At 41.2% G+C, this 24,976-nt stretch overlaps 1 protein-coding gene across 1 annotated transcript in view; it reads left to right on the top strand.

Moving 5' to 3' along the window:
- The window catches only part of PDE4DIP (phosphodiesterase 4D interacting protein), a 175,693-nt gene that overhangs the window by 117,936 nt on the left and 32,781 nt on the right, over positions 1–24,976 (top strand). Inside the window, exons 22-23 of the mRNA XM_072129165.1 lie at positions 11,671–11,768; positions 23,950–24,062. Of these exons, the coding sequence (XP_071985266.1) occupies positions 11,671–11,768; positions 23,950–24,062 (211 nt within the window). The remainder of the gene's footprint in view (positions 1–11,670; positions 11,769–23,949; positions 24,063–24,976) is intronic.

Here is a 24,976-nt window from a genome sequence, read left to right as displayed (position 1 = left end):
GTTTGGAGTTAGTGGAATATCCAAATCTTATTCAGTGGTATCTAGTGGAGAGTGGGTAATTGGGATGGTGACTTCATGAGTGGTGAAGTCTAAGGAAGTGGTCTGATTGATGTAGCAGAAGGTCGTTGGTGGTAGGCCCAGAGGTTGGCCCGTTTCCAATCGGTGGGGTATGTTTGCAATGGGAGGAGTGAAAAAGAGTGGGGTGTCCGTATTGTCAATTGAGGGAGTAGTGGAGATCGGACAGGTGGGACCGTTCTGTGTGGAAGTTTGGTGTTGATTATTGAGTGGTTGAACTGGGATAGAGAGCACGGTGCGTACTTTGGGATTACCCATGGTCGTTAGTGTTGGTTCAGTATTCGTATGTTTAGGTTTCTTGTTTTTGGTGTTGATAAATATATTTCTGGGTTTGTTATGTTGAGGATGAGAAGGTTGTTGGTAGTAGGGAGATGGTTGGTGACTTCTTTTTGTGTGTGTTGTAGTTTGTCGTCTATTGGACTGATTTGATTTGGTGGGGTTGTTAACTGAATCAGTATTGGAGGTATGGCAGTCTTTGTACCAACTATATCGACACTTGGTCTATATGCCCATCAAATTACCCTCATGAATTAACTAAGTATTTACACCTATGGATCTATATCCACATTTATTTATAATTTTAATTATATACAACCATCTAACCATGACTATTCTTATGTAATCTTTCATTTTTTCATTTTTATATGTTTATCCTATGCACTGGTATATTCTATGTAGCCGTGTCTAATCTTATGTAAACTTATGTAATCTTTCATTTCTATAAATATATATATATACCCTTTATATGGCTTATATGAATTATTTATATGTGCTTGGAAATTGATCCCACATTTGTATATAGACCAAATAGGTCTACAACCAAACCCATCCTATCACCAATAGGCCATTCTTGAATTGTTTCGGAATCGATTCTATTTATTTATTTATTGTTTCATCTATTTATTTATGTATTCATTTATTGCTTTTTGTATTGTATCATTATCTATTGCATCATGTATTGTACCATTTTATACTCCATCTCCCCCCCCCTTTTTATGTACACTTGTCTTTTATTCCTTACCAATTTTACAGAAGTTGTTCACTTGAAAAAGGGGACCTGTGTTCCCCGAAACACGTTGTGATGATCTGTGACCTATTCCCTTTATCTTAAATAAATCCTTTTGGAGAATACACATATCCAGTCTTGTTGAGCGCCTACCGCTTCCACCCCACCTTTGACTCGACTCCTAGACTCCAACCGGCTTAGTCCCCTGTGTTTGGAGATCACATTGAAGCACCGGCTGCCACAGACCTTTGACATTGCATACTAACACTGGAGTTGTGCCTTGTTGAGCACAACTCGACCAGGTGAGCAAACTACTCTACCATACCAAATATCCACAATCCAACAATACTACCCTATAAGCGCTTCTTGTTTCCACTATTACCCTCATCTCTCTATGTGTCAGATACTAGTGAATGTTCAGAAGCTAAATGAAAGTGTATATAAACCTGTACCCTAATAATCTAACCACATTGTCAGCACACAGCACTATAGGGATCATAATGTGTTTGCTTAGACACTCTGGTATTTTACACTGATCATTACTGAGTGATAGGAGCTAAAACAGCATTGAAACTGTAAAGAAAGGGGTTTAAAATTATCTTTATTGTGTAAACATGACTAGGGTATTGAAATTTGAACATTTTCTTTAATGGGCACACCCCTTTAAATAAAATGTGACAGCCATATGCAACTGCTTTGCAATAAAATATATATTTTTTCAGTAATTCAGTTCAAAAAGTGAAATTCATATATTACATAGTGCCATTACAAACAGTGAACTTTTTCAATGTATCTTTTTGTTAACCGGTTAAGGACTGGGCCCTTTCCTGTTTCACTCCCCACCTTCAAAAATCTATAACTTTTTTATTTTTACACGTAAAGAGCTGTGTGACGGCTTGTTTTTCTGCGTAACAAATTGCACTTCATAGTGATGGTATTAAATATTCCATGCCATGTACTCGGAAGCGGGAAAAAAAATTCCAAATGCAGTTAAAATGGTGAAAAAACGCATTTGCGCCATTTTCTTGTGGGCTTGGATATTACGCCTTTCACTGAGCGCCCCAAATGACATATCTACTTTATTCTTTGGGTCGGTACGATTAAGGGGATACCAAATTTGTATAGGTTTTATAATGTTTTCATACACAAAAATTAAAACCTCCTGTCCAAAAATTATTTTTTTGATTTTGCCAAATTCTGGCGCTAATAACTTTTTTATACTTTGGTGTATGGAGCTGTGGGTGGTGTCATTTTTTGCGAAATTTGATAATATTTTTAATGATATCATTTTTAGGACTGTACAACCTTTTCATCACTTTTTATAGATTTTTTTATATTTTTCAAAATGGCACAAAAAGTGCCATTTTCGACTTTGGGCGCTGTTTTCCGTTACGGGGTTACACGCAGTGAAAAAACTTTATCATATTTTGATAGATGGGGCATTTTCGGACGCGTCGATAACTAATGTGTTTATGATTTTTACTGTTTATTTATATTTATGTCAGTTCTAGGGAAAGGGGGCGATTTGAAATTTTAGGGTTTTTTATTATAATGTTTTTTTTTTTAACTTTTTATTTTTCTTTTTACTATTTTTCAGACTCCCTAGGGTACTTTAACCCTAGGTTGAAGCCTACAGTATGGCAGTATATAGGGATTTTTCTCCTCATTCGTTACAATGTGCACATTGTAATCAAAGGGTTAAAGCGAAACAACCTCGGGTCTTCGTTAGACCCGAGGCTGTCATGGCGACGGATCGCCGCTCCCGACATCACGGGGCGCGCCCATGCGCCGCCATACTTTTGAAGCTGCTGGCAGCGATCGCTGTGATACCACCCTAAAACTCTACCTGCGTGACTTTATATAACTGATTTACATCTCACTTCAAAGTTAATTTTTTAAACAATGCCATCAACGAGTCATGAAAGTAACATGATCTGGAAAGTGTTCAGCTGCTTGAAAACATACAAATAGTGGTTTATTCTAGGTTGTAGAACTACTTGGAAAGTAGCCTTAGCCCCTAGAGTTTACAAAAGCTACTCCACACCCCAAGTAGCCTCTGCAGGTAATTAGCATATAAATAAAATAAGCTATTAAAACAGAGAACATTTTAGAAAATGGTAAAAGATACATAGGAATAAGGCATATTTGGTGAATCTACCATCTGGATCTTCTGTGTAGATTCCTGAAGGTAGATTTCTTTTAAAGCCCAAACAAGCCTAGCTATTAGCGCTCAGCATCCGATATATATAGGACACAGAGCTGATGCCAGTTCAGCTCAAAATCTGAGCCGAATCGGCATTAGGATACACAAGGTGCCGGCTGTAACTAATTGCTGACACCCCAGAGTAACACCCACAGTCAGAGTGGGCTCCGACTGCAAGTGTTAAACCCGTTAAATTCCGCGGTCAGTGCGACCACCGCATTTAACCTGCCTTTGGGGGGTCTTTCCTCCCTGATTGCCCCCCCTCCCGCGCCGTTTTCGGGGTTGCCGATCATTGCTATGGAAGCCCTGGGGTCCAATCAGAACCCTAGAGCTGCCTGTAGGCACTGCCTGAAAGATGACGTCTCTGAACAAGCAATCAGATGATTGCTTGTTCATGTCCCATGGTGGAAATAGTAAAAAAGTTTTATTTTTTATTGAATAACATTTTTTTAAAAGTAATACATCAATAAAAATGGCCATATGCCCCAATGGTTCGACAGTGTTCACCATCTTTGAAAGTTAAATATGGTGCTCGGTCAGAATCAGTCTGACCTCCGTTGGTATGCCTCCTAAGTCGTGTAGCATGGAAGCCAGCGCAGCTGTGCCACAAAAGGGTCACATGCAACACAATCGCAGTGCAGACACTTCTTAAATACCTGTGCAAGCCGTTTTAGCCAGAAGAATGTGCACGGTCTGACAAAAGTGCACCGTGCATACATAAGCTACATTGTTTTTAAACAGCGTATCTGTTATACTGACCAACTCCCCAGTTTGGTTAAACAGCAAAATAAGTTTACTAAATGTTAAACAAAATGAATCTGGATCAGGAAAAGTTTATGCATAAAATATTAATTCTTGACACTTCAGGAGCTTCAAAGTGGTTTAGGAGTTCCGCACATGAGAATAAAAGTTTCCTAGAGGAACTAAAGCATTTGATGCAAATGTAGCGAAATATTGTTGATTGTCCTAAGTATGCAAAAGTATTATTGATATTTATTATCTGGTTATTAATTGCAAGGAACTGGATAAGAAGTATATCTCCATCAATACAGTAATAAAAGGGGTTAACTAACGTTCTTTGGTATTAAGTTAAACAATTCAATAATAAAAGTATTAGTAGCACAATGGAGGAAGAAGAAGAGCTGCTAAAGAGATAATGGACAGATTTACCAATACTATAGAGAAAATGTAGTCTTAAAAAGACTTTTGAATTTATTACTGTAGTGGTTGTGGTCAACAACTGTAACTAAATAAATGCTACACAAACAGATAAAACTTCTGAATAATTACTAAGCTAAAGCACTGCTAACCTGGGAATTGTGACATTATTTGCTATAGTAAACTTCCATGGATCACAAGAACAGGGGTCCGTTGTACCCCCGATGAAGAGAGAAGCCAGTCGTGCATGCTCTATTCTATGGCACTGTTAAAGGGGTTTTCCCACAAAGGCATTGGATAGGGCCTAACTTGCTGATCAGTGGGGGTCTTAGTGCTGAGACACCCACTGATCGCAAGAACGAGGGGTCTCATTGACCCCTCACCGCTCCTCAGATTAATGGAGCAGACGTCCGCGCATGACCGTTCTGTTCCATTAGTCTCTATGGAGTTGACGGAGATTGGAGAGTTCGGCGCTCGGCGATCTCCATCAGCTCCATAGAGATTAATGGAGCAGAACGGTCTTGCGTGTCCCTATGCCCAAGCAAGTTAGGCCCTATCCTTTATATAGATGAATGGAGCAGCTGGTGTATGCGCAACTGTCTGCTGTCTTCATTTGGGGTACAACGGTTTGGGTTCACCTGTTATCATGATCCATGGTTGGCCCATCAAGGAGACCCCCGTCGATCAGCAAGTTAGCTTCTATTCCACTTTAAAGGGGTATTCCGGGAATATGAAAGTCTGATACAAAAACCCATAATGCTATAAATAAATGCATGTAACAAAACTTAATGTCATTAGTCACAAAATGGACCTTAAATATTTAGATTTTATGATTCACAAAATTTTATGGACTCTCTAAAGTTATCACCAAGATGGCTGCCACTGGAAACTACAAGTCCTAAGATCCTTTAGTTCTCAATAACTCCTACTCCCTCTAATTCTCTGCTCCCAGTGATGATCTAACAGGTTTTCTTGCTCTGTTACCATAGTAATGATGTGTAACTGCGATCACCACAACACTGGCCATACTGGATGCACTGCAACCAACCAACTACAGCCAAACATAGTGGTGATCACATGACCTGCCCAGGCCGGTGCAGGACATGTGATCAGCGGCATCTTCTGTCCTGTGTACGCTCTGCAACGGACCGCACGGAGGAAATTAACAGACTGATTAAAGGGCCAGGAGCATTTTAATTCTTCATTACAGTGTATGTCACTATCATTTTTCTGCTTACGGGAGCAAAATGTTAAATAACTTATTATTAGAGATGAGCGAGCACTAAAATGCTTGGGTGCTCGTTATTCGATACAAGGTTTTCCCGATGCTCGGGTGCTCGTAGCGAATAACAGACACCATTAAAGTCAATGGGAGACCCGAGCATTTTTTTAGTAAAAGAGAACATTAAAAGAACAGTGCATAATAAAATACCCAGATGTTTACTGATGTTTTGCTTGTAAAAACACATTGAAATAACACTATTCTTCACTTTCCAGGTGTTCGTGCGTGTCTCCCGCTAAGTTAGGAGATGTTCAGAACACCTGGAATGTGAAGAATAGTGTTCTTTCAATGTGTTCTGCACTTATATGGTGCTGTATTCACCGTTTTTAAATGTTTTAATTCTATTCTTCACATTGCAGGTGTACGCGTGTGTCTCCCGATAGGTTCGGAGATACGCGCGCACAGCTGCAAAGTGAAGAATAGTGTTATTTCAATGTGTTCTTGCAAGAAAAACATCAGTAAACATCTGGGATATTTTATTATGTAATAAAAATACTGTTCTTCACTTAATTTAATGCTCGATCTCGAGCCGGCGAGATACTCGCCCGAGTAACGAGCCGGTCCGAGTATGCCAATACTCGGACGAGTATACTTGCTCATCTCTACTTATTACATATTAGCTTATCATTTTAACGACCCATTTGTATATGAATTATGCCGATTCCCGGAATACCCCTTTAAGCAGTAGCTTTAGAATTAGTGATATACTGGTAATTAATATATAAATTATTCAACCAGTTATTACAGGCACATGTTATATATATATAGATAGGCTGACACACGTGTCCCTTCTATAAATCTGTATGAACAACTCTTTGCATAGAAATATAAAACCATCATATGCCCCCTGAGGAAGGGACAACAATGCGAAACGTGTGTTGGGGAGATATTGACCACCCAGGAGTCTTCCTTGAATGGGTAACTAATCTCTATATGTTGATGTACACTCACCGGCCACTTTATTAGGTACACCATGCTAGTAACGGGTTGGACCCCCTTTTGCCTTCAGAACTGCCTCAATTCTTCGTGGCATAGATTCAACAAGGTGCTGGAAGCATTCCTCAGAGATTTTGGTCCATATTGACATGATGGCATCACACAGTTGCCGCAGATTTGTCGGCTGCACATCCATGATGCGAATCTCCCGTTCCACCACATCCCAAAGATGCTCTATTGGATTGGGATCTGGTGACTGTGGAGGCCATTTGAGTACAGTGAACTCATTGTCATGTTCAAGAAACCAGTCAGATGATTCCAGCTTTATGACATGGTGCATTATCCTGCTGAAAGTAGCCATCAGATGTTGGGTACATTGTGGTCATAAAGGGATGGACATGGTCAGCAACAATACTCAGGTAGGCTGTGGCGTTGCAACGATGCTCAATTGGTACCAAGGGGCCCAAAGAGTGCCAAGAAAATATTCCCCACACCATGACACCACCACCACCAGCCTGAACCGTTGATACAAGGCAGGATGGATCCATGCTTTCATGTTGTTGACGCCAAATTCTGACCCTACCATCCGAATGTCGCAGCAGAAATCTAGACTCATCAGACCAGGCAACGTTTTTCCAATATTCTACTGTCCAATTTCGATGAGCTTGTGCAAATTGTAGCCTCAGTTTCCTGTTCTTAGCTGAAAGGAGTGGCACCCGGTGTGGTCTTCTGCTGCTGTAGCCCATCTGCCTCAAAGTTCGACATACTGTGCGTTCAGAGATGCTCTTCTGCCTACCTTGGTTGTAACGGGTGTTAATTTGAGTCACTGTTGCCTTCCTACCAGCTCGAACCAGTCTGCCCATTCTCCTCTGACCTCAACAAGGCATTTCTGCCCACAGAACTGCCGCTCACTCTGTAAACCCTAGAGATGGTTGTGCGTGAAAATCCCAGTAGATCAGCAGTTTCTGAAATACTCAGACCAGCCCTTCTGGCACCAACAACCATGCCACGTTCAAAGGCACTCAAATCACCTTTCTTCCCCATACTGATGCTCGGTTTGAACTGCAGGAGATTGTCTTGACCATGTCTGTTCATGCACTGCATGAGTTGCCGCCATGTGATTGGCTGATAAGAAATTAAGTGTCAACGAGCAGTTGGACAGGTGTACCTAATAAAGTGGCCGGTGAGTGTATACTGAGCACAATTTCAACATGGCCATGGTGCCATAATGATTTTTATGTTGAAAGAGTAATGTTAACCCAATAGTATTTATATATATTTTGCACTTGCGCTTTTTTCTGCAATATATTTCCTGGGTTTCAATCGGGCTAGATGGCAATATAGTCTATTTTGGAGTACCATCACTGATGTTTTTTAATATGTGGGTTATTCATGTATTGAGTATGAATACTCTTGATTATTTTTTGGTTTTATAATTAATATATAAAGCTGAGTGTATGTGTGTGGGTGTGTATGTATACCCGCTAAAGGAATATGCATTGTCACAATCATCATATTTTGCGCAGCCACTCTTTATGACTCAGGGAACATCATAAACAAGGTTTTAGCCAAAATTTTTTACCCAGCTCTTTCCAAAATACAATTAACCCCTTAGCGCTCCTTGGCGGATATATCCGCCACTGAGCTCAGTGACTTATGCTGGCTCGGCTCTGGATTGGAGCCGAACCAGCATCTGGAAACATGGGGTAACTAATGTAACTAATAGCCGGCACTCCAGTGTAACACCCGCAATCGGGGTGTGCAACACGTTAAATGTCACGATCAGCGCGACCGCGGCATCTAACATGCCTCTGGGGGGGGGGGGGCGATCGTGGGGGGCACCGATCGCTGCTATGGAAGTTCCGGTTGTCCGATCTGGACCCCAGCACTGCCTACAGGCATTGCCAGTAAGATTGGGTCTGTGACGTCATCTTACTGGCACAGTGCCAGCCTATGCAAGTGCATAGGCTGACACTGATAATACCCTGCAATACATGAGTATTGCAGAGTATTATCATGAACAAGCAATCAGATGAATCATGATAAATCATTATTGAACCCGTACGATGAACGCTTTAAAAAAAAATGTTGAAAACCTACCAAAATTGCATTCAATCTTACAAAAACTGCAATAAAAAGTGATCAAAAAAACATATGTACTCCAGAATGCTGGTGCAAAGTACAATATCTTCAGCAAAAAATAAGCCATCAACCAGCTCCGTAGCCAAAAAAGTAAAAATGTTATGCTACTTGGAAGACGTCAATGCAAAAATGATAGATTTTCCCCCACATTACGGTCTTATTTGACAAATTTAGTAAAATGTAAGAAAATATATTCAAGTCTGGTAACCCTATAATCGTATCAACCCATAGAATAAAGATAACATGATTGTTAGGCTAAACGGTGAACACGAAAAAAAAAAAAAAAAAAGTCAAAAATCCAGTAGAGAATTGATGCTTTTCTACTCCTGCCCTCAAAAACGAGTTCCTAAATTTTCAACAATAGTGGATACCAACCACAAAATGGCAACACTGGAAAAAGCATCTCATCCCGCAAAAAAAATGCGATCACATGGCCCCAATAACAAAAAAGCAAAAATTTTATAGCCTACAAAAGGGGACAGGAAAACAAAATCCTGGCAGCTGCAGGGCGCTCCTTCCCTTCTGCACCTCGCCGTGCCCCCATAAAACAAGTAATGGCCACATGTTGGGTGTCTCTGTACTCAGGAGAAATTGCAGAACAAATTGTATGGTGGGTTTTCTCTTTTTATCTTTTGGAAATGTGTAAATTTTAGGGCTAAATGAACGTATAACTGGCACAATTTGACCATTCTAAATTTCACCTCCATTTTGATTCAGTTACTATGAAGATCTCAAGGGGTTAATGATCTTCCTAAAAGCGGTTTATGATAGTTTGAGGGGTGCAGATTTAAAAAAGGGTTGGTTATATAGGAGGTTTTGATGGTAAATATGTAAAATTTCATTCAAAACAGTATTTATCCCCAAAAGTGTAAATTCTGATAATACGGAAAATAGCTATTCGATTTGTAAGCCGCGTGACATCAAAATATAGTATCCAGACATTTCAGTAATGATGAAAATGTAAAGTAAACATATGGGAAATGTTATTCAGCAACTTATTTAGGTGGTAAATCTATCTGCCTGAAAATGTAATGATTTCAAATTTCAAAAAAGTCATAATTTTTTCTTTTTTTGGAAAATAAACGCAAAAAACTTATCAGCCAACATTTACCACTAAAATGAAGTACAACATGTGGGGGAACCACACTCTCTCAGAATCGCTATAACCATATAAGGCGACCAAAAAATGGGGCTGAGCCTTAAGCTGTAAAATAACTGGGTCCTTAAGGGGTTAACCTCCATATACAGTAGCCATTGTTTGCAGTTAGACACTGAGCCACGATTGGTTGCCGTTTTGACACAGGTCATTAATATAAGCTCTGAGCTTTACTTGGTTACTATGGCCAATGAGTACAAGACATTTATCAGAAATGCCTGAGGTAAAACTGTTCCAGTTGACCATGGAAACCAATCAGAGATCAGCTGTAATTTTATACACATACGGAGACAGTCTGAGAAACCTGGACTCAGAGAAAGAAGGTCAGAGACAGAAGCAGATACAGTCAGAGACACTCAGAAACAGAAACTGTCAGAGAGAGACCGTCTGAGTTGGAGACAAAGACCATCAGAGACAGAGATGGTCAGACAGTCGGAGACCGAGATTTCAACTCTCCATTACTAAATTGTACTTTTTAGTGTAGTATCTAATATCACATGTGGGATGAGCTGACAATTTCAGTGCTACCATTTTAGGGACTATATGATCTTTTGATCACTTTTTGCTAAAAATTTTATGCATTGTTAAATGGAGAAAAATGTACTATATTTTTTGGCCCCATAAGCTACTTGAACCCTTGTGGGTCTGATCTCTCATCCTACATACTGCATTACAACTGTATCGAAGTGTATGTTGATTTTACTACTACATCTGTCTGCTGAAGCTTTCTAAGAGACAAGCCTGGAAGTTAAATGCAAACCATCTAATGTAAATCTCTGGGTGTTCATTACCTACAATTCCTCAGTGACTAATCTCTGTAGATTCTGCTATTTTTGTTACTAGGCTGCACAGGTTGTGCTGCTATGCAGTCTAATCCCTGTTCACAATGTCCCTGAGTGTCTGACAGCTGGAAGAAATTAATCCCTGCAAGTGCCCTATATAGCAGTGGTGGCGAACCTATGGCACGGGTGCCAGAGGTGGCACTCTGAGTCCTTTCTATGGGCACCCGGGCCATCACCCCAGGACAACAGACAGGACTCAAAAAATCTTAAAGTGATACTTACTTCGCTGACCCCACGATTCTCTGTGTGCAGAGGGACACTGGAAAGAAGCTAGAATAATGCACATTTTCCATCTATCTACTGTGATGGTGTCCCCAGGAGACCAACATGATCAAAAGTTGTTGAAAAACAGGGAGCAATAAGTTACTGCTTTAATTTTTGGTGGCACCTCGCAATAAATAAGGGAGGGTTTGGGTTGCAGTTTGGGCACTCAGCCTCTAAAAGGTTCGCCATCACTGCTATATAGTGTTCTATATGAAAGGACCACCGATGTGCATGCCTGACCACCACTCCATTCACTTTACAATACTACAAAGACAGCTATGTCGCATATAGATCGTAGTTTCCATGCACATCAGTGCACCATTCAATTTGGAGTATTAACAGCTTCTGTTATCCTAATCACTAGAGTTGATTATTATCTTAAGGCTGGAGATATGTTATGGGTACCTGCTCCCTGTTTTCCCTGTTGTTTGTACTATTATGTCTTGATTGTAAATTATTTTAGATGGTTTTGCTGTATAAATATAGCATTGCTAACGTTGTTTTGTGTCTCCATTTTTACATGCTACAACAACAATATTTGTAGTCTACTTCGGCTTATTCCTTTCATTTTGTCCACCCTTGATAACTTTTCATATCCACTCTTAGGTATTTGTGACAATAACAGTTCTGAAAAGAAAAAAGTTCAGCATACAGAACCTCAAGAAGATGAAAATGATGGAATTATGAAGGCAGAGTTGCAGAAGGTAAATGTTGTCTTTCCAATTACTTGCCAGGGAGTGAACCTAGCCTTTCTACTAGGACGGTTCGTCAAATAGTTATATACCATGCATAGTGCTAATTATTAATTGGGGAATCCACGGATCACAAAAACGGGGATCAGTTCTCTCTCATATTGACAGAGGCTGGTCGCACATGCTCCCTATGGCTCTTCTCATCTCTTTGGCAGTGATAGCTGAAAGCTGTAGTCGGCCATCTCCATCAGTGCCACCAACATTGAATAGAGCGTATGCACACATGTTCAACCTGACGATCCATTAATTAGGATACAAGTCAGTGGACTAGCATGTGGACTAGGGTCCCCTTTACCCCCGCCAATCAGCAAGTTATTCCCTATCCTGTGGATAGGGAAGAACTTATTGTGATCGGACAACCCCTTGAACACTGCAGCCATTTGCTGTTCTTTAAAGCCAAAAGATTTTCCTCATTTTCTTAGCTGTATGAGGCTTGTTATCTGCAGGTCAGTTTATACTCTCTACTGGCTCCTATTAATTCAAAGGAATGTATGTGGAAGCTGGAAAAAAGTCCAAATGCAGCAGAAATCACAAAAACGCTGTTGCTTCTGTATTTAAATACTTTTAAATCAAAATTAATGGGGTTCTTTCGACAAAAACATTATACTCTAATAAACTTTCTTGCACTATAAATATTATAATATATATATCCCACTAGTACGTCCCTATCCTTGATGCGTGAACAAGAAAGATTCTAAAGTTTCACAAAACACAACAACGCTGGTGTTCTAAACCACTGCTAATCATGATGATGGTAAATCTTATATTTATTGATATACATTAAAACACACCTAAAAACTGCCACACCAAATGTGTGATATTCTCCTCCACTAGATGCCATAAGTCAGTGGAAAACCTAATCTCAGCTGCCTTAAAATAAGGCCAATGTAAACATGGACTATTTGCAAAAGTGCAGATAAATATGCCACCACAATGAAATCATTCCCAGCATTAAAGAAAAAGTATAAGCAAATATGTTTTCATATCAGCAGGGTCCATGTAGCCAAAGAGGTGTGCTGCCTCATGCGTATCGCCGCTAATTTGTGGCTTCCTCAGGGGTATTCGTATATCTCATGCATCATGTTACTTGTCTGCTAGGCTGGTGTCTGTCGTCACTTCCCTTCCATGCTCCGTTCCAGTGTTCCTTGACTCCGTTTCAACAACCAGCCAGATACAAAAAAGCAGCAGCAGCCTGCCATCACTGTGGTGGGATAGCCCACTATTGTGGGGCTCTTCTAGCGCAATGTTAACCTGTTGCTACCAAAAGGGAAGAGCCTGGTGCAAACTAATAACTGATGGTAAAAAGATGGCCAGGTACTGTTATCTCAGTGGGAACATGCTCATTGCCTAAGGGGGGGGGGGATGCTTGTTGCCTAGAGGATATTCTCGCTGCCTAGGTTGAAAAATTCTTGTTGCCAAGTGGGGAAAATGCTTGTTGTCTAGGGTGATGGGGAATGTTCATTGCCTATGGGACATGCTCATGTGTGCAAATTATGTTATAAGATATGTGTATTTGTACGTGGCCATATGAACATGAACTTCACATGTGGACATAATTTATGTGCTTTCGGTATATTTATTGAAAAGGTTCTTTCTTTTCATCAGTTTCCATGAATAAGATTCACCCTATAAAAAACAACATATCAACTGTGAAAGCGCCCACATCATATATTTAGTTAGCTGGCTGCTGTAGGGGCACTGGGACTATATTCTGAGGGGACTGCTACTATATTGGCTACTGCATAATAGTGATCTCTATGGGAGCACAAAACAGTACCAAGTTTGTGTTAAGAAGGTGCTACATTGCTTTTGTTGCTGAATCTACAGAGATGATTGTAGCTGGTAGAGGCTGCCATGGCAACAAAGTAGAAGAAGAAAAGAAGTACTCAAATAAAAGGCATCATCTGTCACCAGATTCACACTGAGGGTACATACACACGTGTGCTGCAGAGGAGGAGGAGGAGGAGGACCCTCCTCCCTCCATAAAAACAGCGGCTCACGGCCGCACACACGCCGAAAGATAGAGCAGACTATCTTTTTGCGGTGTGCGGCCCGGTTCGTTGCCACACATGTGTGGCACCGTATCCCTGCCGTGCCGCTATTGCCGCCTATGGGGACATACATGTGGCAGCAAACGGCCATGTGAATAAGCCCTTTGTAACAAGATTGGTACTTGTGCAGTTTTGATGTAGTAGGTTTGGTTCTAATAACATATCTATTTAGTAACTTTGGCTCTGGGAACTTATTGATGTTTATAAGCTTTGCTCTTGTACCATATCTACATGGTAAACTTGATTCTGGTGCTGTATCTATGTAGTAAACTCAATTCTGGTAACATATCTATGTAGTTAACTTGGCTCTTCTAAGATAATTATATAGTAATCCTGTTTCTGAACCTGCATCTATGTTGTCATTTTGTTGATGGTCCTGTATCTGTATAGTAATCATGGTTCTGGTAATGTTTCTATGTAGTAATCTGGGTTCTGGTAATGTTTTTATGTAATAAACTTGGTCATTATTGGTTACTCTCTATATTAATGTCAGGGCCGGATTAAAGGAGGGGCTCATGGGGCTCTAGCCCCAGGGCCCCCACCACTTTCACTTTTTAAGGGGCCCCCACCAGTTCCTGACAGTCAACAACTCAGCTCAGCTGAGTCGCTGACTGTCTGTGTGCAATGCGCAGCGGCCCGTGGCCACCCGCAACACACATAGGGGTCTAAGGTGACAGCTGTGTTAGTGAGACACAGCTGCCTTCGCTGGGGGAGATCGCCGAGATCGCCATTTTCTACAGAGACTGGAAGCTAAAGTTTAAAAAGGGCTGGTGGCTGTATACTACAGGGGGCTGGTGGCTTTATACTACAGGGGGCTGGCAGGCTACATACTACAGGGGGCTGGCAGGCTACATACTACAGGGGGCTGGCAGGCTACATACTACAGGGGGCTGGCAGGCTACATACTACACGTGGCTGGCAGGATATATACCTCCAAAAACATTGTTGGAAGGGCCCCCACCAGTTTGCGCCCAAGGGCCCCCACCACCCTTAATCCGGCCCTGATTAATGTAGTAAGATTGGTTATGGTTCTGTCCCCAATTAATATGTTCAATTACATGTTGTGTTATATTGCTGTTTTATGCACTAAACCTCATATTATAAACGCTAGACCATTGGGAGAACACAAGTGCTTTACAGCCCTGGGCCAGTGATCATTTATAACGTATACTAACAATACAGGGAAGGACCACAAAATTTGCTAGCAAGAAGAGAGAGGACAACTCACAAATACAACCACATATGAATCTGCACAATGAATTATTTTGAATATTATACATAGTTTGTCAAATCCAGTGGTATGGAATAAACAGGGTAGGCACCATACATTAGGCGATATGAGAAGATCACCTTGGGCTGCGCCTCCTGTTGGATAATAGGAGGAAGCATTTTGGGGCAATGCTACCCCTCCCCCCCACCGGTTTCATTGCGCTTTTGTTGCATTTCTTGTCATAAATGCAATGAAAAGTGTTCATCAAATACACTGCTTTTCCCTGAAGGACCTGAAATTAAGTCCTGAGAAGGCATGGCCATTTTATTATGTGATTCTTTAACCCGTCATGGGCCAATTCTTTCAAAACTGAAATGTGTCACTCTAAGTGGTTATAACTTTGGAACACTTTAACATATCCAAGTGATTTTGAAATTGTTTTCTTGAGACACCTTGTACTTCACATTAGTTAAAACATTTTGGTGGTATGTTTAGCAGTTATTTATGAAAAAAATGGATATTTGGAGAACATTTTTTAAAACTTCCAAAATTCAACATTTCTCTACAAATGGTCATAATAGCAAAAACACTTGATAACTAACATTTACCAAATGTCTGCTTTATGTTATGTTTTTTATGCATCCTCTAATTTTTTTAGGGTGTTATGAGGATTAGAACTTTAGGTGTGTTGTTTTTCACAAAAAAAAACAAAATCGTGCTTTTGAGGGACCTGCTCAGATTTCAAATCACTTCGAGAGTCCTAAATAATAGTAAAAAAAATTGAAATAATGTACACATTCTAAGTAGATAAAATACCAAAATGCTTCACAAAGTTTGATACCCAATTTCTCCTGAGTACACAAATATGTGGTGCCACACACCATGGCATAAAAGGGAAGGAGGGCCATTCTCTCCCTGTAGTACTTTAATAGCAACTCTGGCCCGGGGCTGTAAAGAACTTGTGTCCTCCCAATGGTCTAGCATTTTAATCCATCATGGATTAGAACGCCAACCCCCTCCCCCCCCCCCGCATGACATCATCGGTAAGTTGAAAATGGTACTTATTTGCCACTTACAAAAATATTAAATATTCAGTAAAAATTGATCAAAAGGCCATATAGTCCTAAAAATGGTAGCACTGAAAACGTCGCAAAAATTATTATGAAACTTATACAAATTGATGCACACATGATAGCACCAACCCAAAGAATGAAGAAGACATGTCATTTAGGGTGGACAGTGAAAGCGGTAAAATCCAAGCCCACAAGAATACTGTGCAAATGCATTTTTTTTCACCATTTTCACTGGATTTGGAATTTTTTTCCTGCCTTCCCAGTACATGGCCTTGGAATATTAAGGGCATTAAGGGGTTAATCTGAGGTTTAGTGCATATAACACAACTCGTTATGCAGAAATAAACCATATTAAATGGGGAGAGAACCATAACCAATCTTTCTACGTAAATACAGGGAGTAACCAAGAATAACCAAGCTTACTACATAGAAACATTACCAGAACCAGGATTACTACATTTCTATGTAGTATGTATCTATGTACATTACCAGAACCATGTTTATTATACAGATACAAGACCGGCACCAAAATAACTACATAGATGCAGATCCAGAACCAAGATTACCATATTAATATCACATCAGAGCCAAGACACAGATATGTTACCGTAATATGAACCGTGTTTGCTACATAGATACAGCACCAGAATCAAGTTTACCACATAAATATGGTATGGTAAGGACAAAGATTATATACATCAATAAATTACCAGATGTTACCAGAAACAAGCCTACTACATCAAAACTGCACAAGTACCAATCATGCTACATAGATAGAGGACCAGAAATAAGTAGAGTGAGATAGACAGCTCAGTAGCCAATGTAGTAGCAGTGGCTCCACAGCAGCCAACTAACTAAATATATGATGTGGGTGCTTTCACAGTTGATATGTTGTTTTATACGGTGAATCTTATTAATAGAAACTGATGAAGAAAGAACCCTTTTGAATAAATTTGCAGAGACCACATAAATTATGTCCACATTAAAAGTTGCAATTTCGATTTAACCAAGTGGAAGTTTGTTTTTCATTTAATGAAAAAGCATTCAGAGCCATATTTACATATCTGTTTGCTGTGGTGTCATCCTGTTTTCAAATCGAAAGATAAGATTTGATGATGGCGACTATAGGGCTTATTTACTAAGGGTCCGCGGCCGCACTTTCATCAGATTTTCCGGCGTTTTCGGGGATTGCACGGCTGCGACAGGTATTTAGCAGGGGATTGTGTCGGGGGTGGGCCATCGGACGATCCGACTGATTCGGACTGAGCGCAGGATTTAACGTTCAAATTGTGTCGCAAGACAATGCACTTACATACACCCTCCAACCACGTTTCCTCAGTTTTACGTAGGAGGTTCCATTATCTTTTTTCTGGAGGTGAATAACGGAACACAGTAGATGGAAGCTTTGCAAGAGGTTACATCCTGTCTACTGTGTTAATAGCTGTAAAAATAATGTTGATCTCAGTGGTATCTTCAGCGAGAGGGCATTTTATTTGTGTTATCACAATTAACCCCTTAGCGCTCCGGGCTGTAGCTGTACTGCGCTGGGTCCTGCGAATAGCGCTCAGTGCAGTAGAGCTACAGCTCGGAGACTATGCCAGTTCGGCTTCGCACAGGAGCTGAGCCGGCATCAGGGGTCGTGGAATGTCAGCGGTAATCTACTGCTGACATCCCCAGGTCGTGGGTGTTTAACCCGTTAAATGCCGTGGTCAGCGCGACTGCGGCATTTAACATGCCTTTGGGGCATCTCTGGGGTCCTAGGGGACGTCATCTTAAAGGCACAGTGTCAGCCTATACATGTGCATAGGCTGAAACTGCTAATACCCTGCAATACATCAGTATTGCAGAGTGTAATCATGAACAAGCAATCAGATGATTGCTTGTTCATGTCCTATGGTAGAACAAAGTAAAAGAAAAATGTTATTCAATAAAAAATAAGTTTATAAATCAATAAAAATGCCCATAAGCCCCAAAACATATAAAGAGACATATAATTCAAAAAAGTCTAAATCATAACACAAACTCCACATATAAAGTAACACCGCTTCCGTAACAACCCGTAGAATAAAATTATATCATTATTGAACCCGTATGATGAACGACGTAAAAAAAAAACTTTAAAAACCTGACAAAAATTAAGATTTTTACCTATTGAATCCCACAAAAAAATGCAATAAAAAATGATCAACAAAACATATGTACTCCAGAATGGTACTGTTGCAAAGTACAACATGTCCCACAAAAAACAAGCCATAAACCAGCTCTATAGACAAAAAAGTAAAAATGTTCTGGCATTTGGAAGACGGCGAAGCAAAAATGATAGCGTTTCCCCCACATTAGGGTTTTATTTGGCAAATTTAGTAAAGAATAAGAAAAAATATTCAGGTCTGGAATCCCCGTAATCGTATCGACCCATAGAATAAAGATAACATGATTATTAGGCTATACGGTGAACACCAAATATTAAAAAATATTAAAATTAAAAATCCAGTAGAGAATTTATGCTTTTTTCTACTCCTGCCCTCAAAAAAAAAAGTTCCTAAATTTTCAACAATAGGGGATACCAACCCCAAAATGGTAACACTGGAAAAAGCATCTCATCCTGCAAAAAAAAAAAATGCCGTCACATGGCCCCAGTAAAATTTTATAGCCTACAAAAGGGGCCAATGAGGAAACTAAAATCCTGGCAGCAGCAGGTCCCTTCTGCGCCTCGCTGTGCGCCCATAAAACAAGTAACAGCCACATGTAAGGGGTCTCTGTAATCGGAAGAAATTGCAGAACAAGTTGTGTGTGGGTTTTCTCTATTTATCTTTTAAACATATAACCGACAAAATTTGACCAAATCTAAATTTCACCTCCATTTTGATTCAATTACTATGAAGATCTCAAGGGGTAAAAATCTTCCTAAAAGCCGTTTCTGATAGCTTGAGGGGGTGTAGATTTGAAAATGGGTTGGTTATATAGGGTGGTTTCAATGCTAAATATGTAAAATTTCATTGAAAACAGTATTCATCCCCAAAATAGTAAATTCTGAAAATACGGAAAATCGGCAATTTATTTGTAAGCGTGACATCAAAATAAATTATCCAGACATTTCAAAAATTATGAAAATGTAAAGTAGACATATGGGAAATGTTATTCAGCAATTTATTTAGGTGTTAAATCTATCTGCACAAAAACGCGATGATTTCGAATTTCAAAAATAGAAAATTTAAAAAAAATCATAATTTTTTCTTTTTTTTTTTTAAATAAACGCAAAACTTATCATCCAAAATTTACCACTAAAATGAAGTACAACATGTGGGGAAAAAAAACAAAATCTGAGAATCGCTTTATATGGTTATAACTTTTGAACTCTGTTACTTATTAAAGCGATGCAAGTCAGAATACAAAAAATGGGACCGGGCCTTAAGCGGCAAAATGGCTGCGTCCTTAAGGAGTTAAACCTCTTTGCCCAGACTACTTATCTGTATGTTATTGTTTCCCTGGTTGTTTTTTTATCCTTCTCCTTAGCTTCCCATTTTTCCTAAGGTTGAATTGCACACAGGACAGCCTATTAGTCGCTACAAGATTGAACCAATATCTAACTCAATAAGGTGTAGTTTGTATGCTCTTTTGGTATTTTTAACATGTATAGAGTATTATCCCAAACGCTGCAGAGCCATGATTGAGTACTCCAAACCCTACCCTGATGTTATTTGACTCCAAGAGACTCATTTTTCTACCACCTCAAGCCCCAATTACTTACAAGGGGGTGGCTATCCTTCTCAAACATTCCTTCCCATTTCAACTGCAGGACTCTTATTCTGACCCTTATTCCTAAAACTCTCAGGAATGGAGCAATCAAAACATCTGCATAGTAAAATACTACGCACCCCCAAACCCTAAACTCCCCACCATTAAAGCGGTTTTTCGCTTTATAATATGGTGTGGAGATCTTTCAGTTAAGTCAACCCTTCTATTGACAGCTTGGCTGTGAGCAGGTCAGACATCATGGGGCAGATTTTTCAAGTTGCCTGAAAGTCAGAATATTTCTAGTTGCCCATGGCAACCAATCACAGCTCCCCTTTAAAATATTCATGAGCACCGGTAAAATGAAAGCTGCGCTGTGATTGGTTGCCATTGGCAACTAGAAATATTCTGACTTTCAGACAGCTTGCTAAATCTGCCCCAATGTGTCTGTATAGACGTGTATTTATGCAATTACTCAAGACACATAACCTAGCCGATACATGGAGAGAGTGTCACAGAAACATACAGGGTTAGACTACATTCAGATGATGTATACCACATACATCAGCGCCGGGGAGAGGAGGAGGGGATGAGCCCCTCTCCATATTGATATTTGGCCGCGGCGCTGCATTACGGTGAAAGAGGTCCTATTTTTTTCCCGGCTACAGAACGGTACGGTGCTGCACGTGCCTGCATGGTACAGCTCCCGTTGGTGGCGTGAGCTCATTGCCGTGTATGGGGGACATATATACGTCGGCCGTATATATACGTCCTCCATACGTTCGTGTGAATGTAGCCTTATACATATTTTTCTCTAGTGCACCGCACCTACTCTAGAATTAACTATGTCATTACTGACACTTCTTTGCCAACATCCATGCTTTATTCTAGGCATATACCCTCGTCCTAGTCAGATCACGACTCAGTCCTCACTGTGTTTAAATTCAGAGCCCAGATATCTCCCCGATACCATTGGCGGCTAAACAAAGCCTTATTACTACAGTAGACCCAAACATCCGCTCACAAATAGAAACCAATCTTAACTCATTTCTCTTCCACACTACTCAACCGACTGGCAACTGCTGGTTGGATAATTAGCAGTTCATTTTAAATGCCATACGTAAATAAGCTACAAAACGTAAGGGAGAATGCACACAGCTCCAACATGCACTAAAAAATAAGCTACACAGGCTAGAACTAGCCAACTCACATGTGCTCCAAGATGGAGTCTCTCACTCTGACCATGTGCTCCTTCCCACCAATGATTCTTATAATTCCCTGGTCAGGTGGCAGCACCCTCCAACCAGCTTCCAGCTTGCTTTAGAAAGAATATTATTGGTTATTAACATTTCACCTGTTAACTAGGATATAGTAGAGCTGGAACGGGTGCAGAGGAGAGCAACCAGGATTATTAGGGGAATGGGGGAACTAGAATACACTGACAGATTAAAAAATTTGGGATTATTCAGTTTAGAAAAAAGACGGCTGAGGGGAGACCTCATTACAATGTACAAATGCCTGAACGGACAGTACAAGGATCTCTCCAAAGATCTTTTTATACCTAGGCCTGTGACCAGGACAAGGGGGCATCCTCTACGCCTAGAGGAGAGGCGATTCTACCATCACCATAGACAAAGGTTCTTTACTATAAGAGCAGTGAGACTATGGAACTCTCTGCCGCAGGAGGTTGTTATGGCGGACTATGTACATGTTCAAGAGAGGCCTGGATGACTTTCTGCAGAGAAAAAATATCACGGGTTATGGGGATAAAACATTTATTTAATTCTTAAAGGTTGGACTTGATGGACTTGTGTCTCCTTCCAGCCTTATATACTATGATACTATGAACTCTTGCCAGGGGCGTTGCTAGAGTGTTAAAAGATCCGGGGCATGGGCCCAAATGTATGTGTATCGCACTTTCCGTAATGCCCCCTTCTGTACATAACCCCCTCACATGTGGTTGTGCCAGTAATAACTTTACTGATGTTATATACAGCTACAGACAACACAGGAGAAATCTCTACGTGTTACATTCTGTGCCCGTAGATGATACGTCCTCCATCATCTCCATTAGGCATCACCACGTCTTATGTTCCTCATTGCCCCTATATCTTAGTTCCCCGACAGCGTTATCCTGCTACTGCCCCTAACAATCTCCCCCAAATACTGTAAGGCTATGCTCACATGTTTGTCTTGCATTTATACAAAACCAGGTGCTCGTTACCCATCACATTTGTGCCCACACAGCCCCCCCAGTAAGTAATGTGCCCACACAGCCCCCCCCCAGTAAGTAATGTGCCCACACAGCCCCCCCCAGTAAGTAATGTGCCCACACAGCCCCCCCCAGTAAGTAATGTGCCCACACAGCCCCCCCCCATTAAGTAATGTGCCCACACAGCCCCCCCCATTAAGTAATGTGCCCACACAGCCCCCCCCATTAAGTAATGTGCCCACACAGCCCCCCCCCCCATTAAGTAATGTGCCCACACAGCCCCCCCCCCCATTAAGTAATGTGCCCACACAGCCCCCCCCCATTAAGTAATGTGCCCACACAGCCCCCCCCCCATTAAGTAATGTGCCCACACAGCCCCCCCAGTAATGTGCCCACACAGCCCCAAGTAATGTGCCCACACAGCCCCCAGTAATGTGCCCACACAGCCCCCAGTAATGTGCCCACACAGCCCCCCATGTTCTCCTTTTTCCCTAGTCCCTGTCATGTATCCCCCCTCACCTCACTGAAGCAGCTCTGTGTGATGTGCACTGCTTTCCCCGGGAAAGACATGTGATCATGACATCATCACAGGTCCTTCAGCCTCTGGGGAAACTCCCAGAGGCTAGGTCCTTGAAGGGGAAAGCAGCGCCTGCACTCGTTCTCATCACGATCTGTATCCTGATGACACAGATCGTTATGAGAGAGGGAAGGAATCTCCCGGGCAGCCAGATGTCCTGCTGACCCCGGGGAGATCCAGGGCTCCGGCCAAAAGATCTGGGGCACGAGCCCCGGATCTTTTGACCTACCGACGCCTCTGACTCTTTCCTTACCAGGCAGTGGCTTCAAGCTGCAATTACTAAGTTTACTCAGCAATAGCTTCTGAATGAGTTTCGCAAGCTCACCAGATAGATCCTGACTAGGAGAGGGCGCTATTCGCAACAAGCCTATGCATTGGCAGGGGTGTTGCATAAGTAACGGTACAAGTTATGGCGGACAGGGAGAGGCTTCTATTCACTGATGGTCTCTGTTATTCTCCACAATGAAGGAAGATAATGGAAACCGTTGATTGTTGTGAAAACCCTACAAGGAGGGCGTTATGGCCACTCCTGCCGAGTATCTGTGCATGGACAACGTCTCTCTATCAGTGATTAATGTTGGCTGCAGCAACAGGTCCGCAGGTTTAACCCTTACACTGCTTGTCTGAAGAGCCAGTAGCTGCAAGAAAGCAGGGTACATGTTTAATCTCTGGACTTGTTGCTTAAATTAACCAAAGTCATTGATAAGCAGGAACATGAACAGCAGGACCCCCCAATGCATGCGTCAACTACAACAGAATCTCCCAATACACACGCCAGCTGCTGCAGAACCTCCCAATACACAAACCAGCTGCTGCAGAACCTCCCAATACACAAGCCAGCTGCTGCAGAATCCACCAATACATGCGCCAGCTGCTGCAGAACCTCCCAATACACATGCCAGCCGGCGCAGAACCTCCCAATACTTGTGCCAGGCGCTGTAGAACCTCCCAGTACAAGCACTAGATGCTGAAGAACCTCCCCAATATACACACCATCCGCTGTGGAACCTCCCAATACACGTGCCAGCCACTGCTGAACCTCAAAATACATGCGCCAGCTGCTACAGAACCCCCAAGTACTAGTTGTTGCAGAACACATTTTTTAAAGTGTTTGCACCAGCTCTGTGTTGTACAATCTTAGTATCATCTTCAAATAGCAAAAAGCCTAAAACAATGTATACTAAGGCCTACTATTGTATATAAATGAATATTTGTTTATTTAATTGTACATTTGTATTTGGATTTGTGTAGGAAACTAAAAAATGTATTATTTTGCAGTTAAAGAATGAACTTCAACATTCTAGCATAAAAACTAATAGGATGGAAGAGGAGCTGCATATTCGCAAACCTGAGATTAATGATGATCTAAGGTTTTCAACACCTGATTGGAGGTATTTCCTTAGCTATACTTTCCAAATGTTATTATGGTATGTTAAATGAGTTGTATGATTTAACACAAATGCATTTCATTTTTAAAATTTTAAAAAAAGTTTCATGTACAAAAGGCTATTTGTATTTTTGTTTGTACAACTATTCACCTATGTATGTACATTACACATTTTTATCTACAGTGCAATAAAATAGCAGTGTCCTATACACATTGCAGAAAAAAATCCACCTTAATGTAATTTATTGCAGCCATTTTGCATTTTCTGCAGATAATCTATTGGTTCTAAAGGCCATTTGATAACAATTAGAGATGAGCGAACATGCTCGTCCGAGCTTGATGCTCGGTCGAGCATTAGGGTACTCGTAACTGCTCGTTGCTCGGACGAATACTTTGCCCGCTCGAGAAAATGGCAGCTCCCGCCGTTTTGCTTTTTGGCGGCCAGAAACAGAGCCAATCACAAGCCAGGAGACTCTGCACTCCACCCAGCATGACGTGGTACCCTTACACGTCGATAGCAGTGGTTGGCTGGCCAGATCAGGTGACCCTGGGATAGACTAGCCGCTGGCCGCGCTGCTCGGATCATTCTGTCTCTGGATGCCGCTAGGGAGAGAGCTGCTGCTGCTCAGGGAAAGCGTTAGGGTGTTCTATTAGCTTACTGTTAGGCAGGAGTGATTCTCAAAGAACCCAACAGCCCTTCTTAGGGCTACAATAACGTTCTACTTTTTTTATTTTAATTTGCATATTTTACCATTTTGTGAGGAATTAGCAGGGGGACTTGCTACCGTTGTGTTTAGCTCTTAGTGGCACACATATCCATAGCAAAGACCGAAGTGGGAAAATTCAGTAGGGGTTGGATTTCTATTAGGCAATAACTCAGTGTCATCTCATCTGGCATAGTACTGTGCTTCCTTTGAT

Source organism: Engystomops pustulosus, chromosome 10, assembly GCF_040894005.1.
Source record: "Engystomops pustulosus chromosome 10, aEngPut4.maternal, whole genome shotgun sequence".
Taxonomy (NCBI): Eukaryota; Metazoa; Chordata; class Amphibia; order Anura; family Leptodactylidae; genus Engystomops; species Engystomops pustulosus.
The sequence above is the reverse complement of the archived record's forward strand: the minus strand, read 5'-3'. Positions and strand labels throughout refer to the sequence as shown.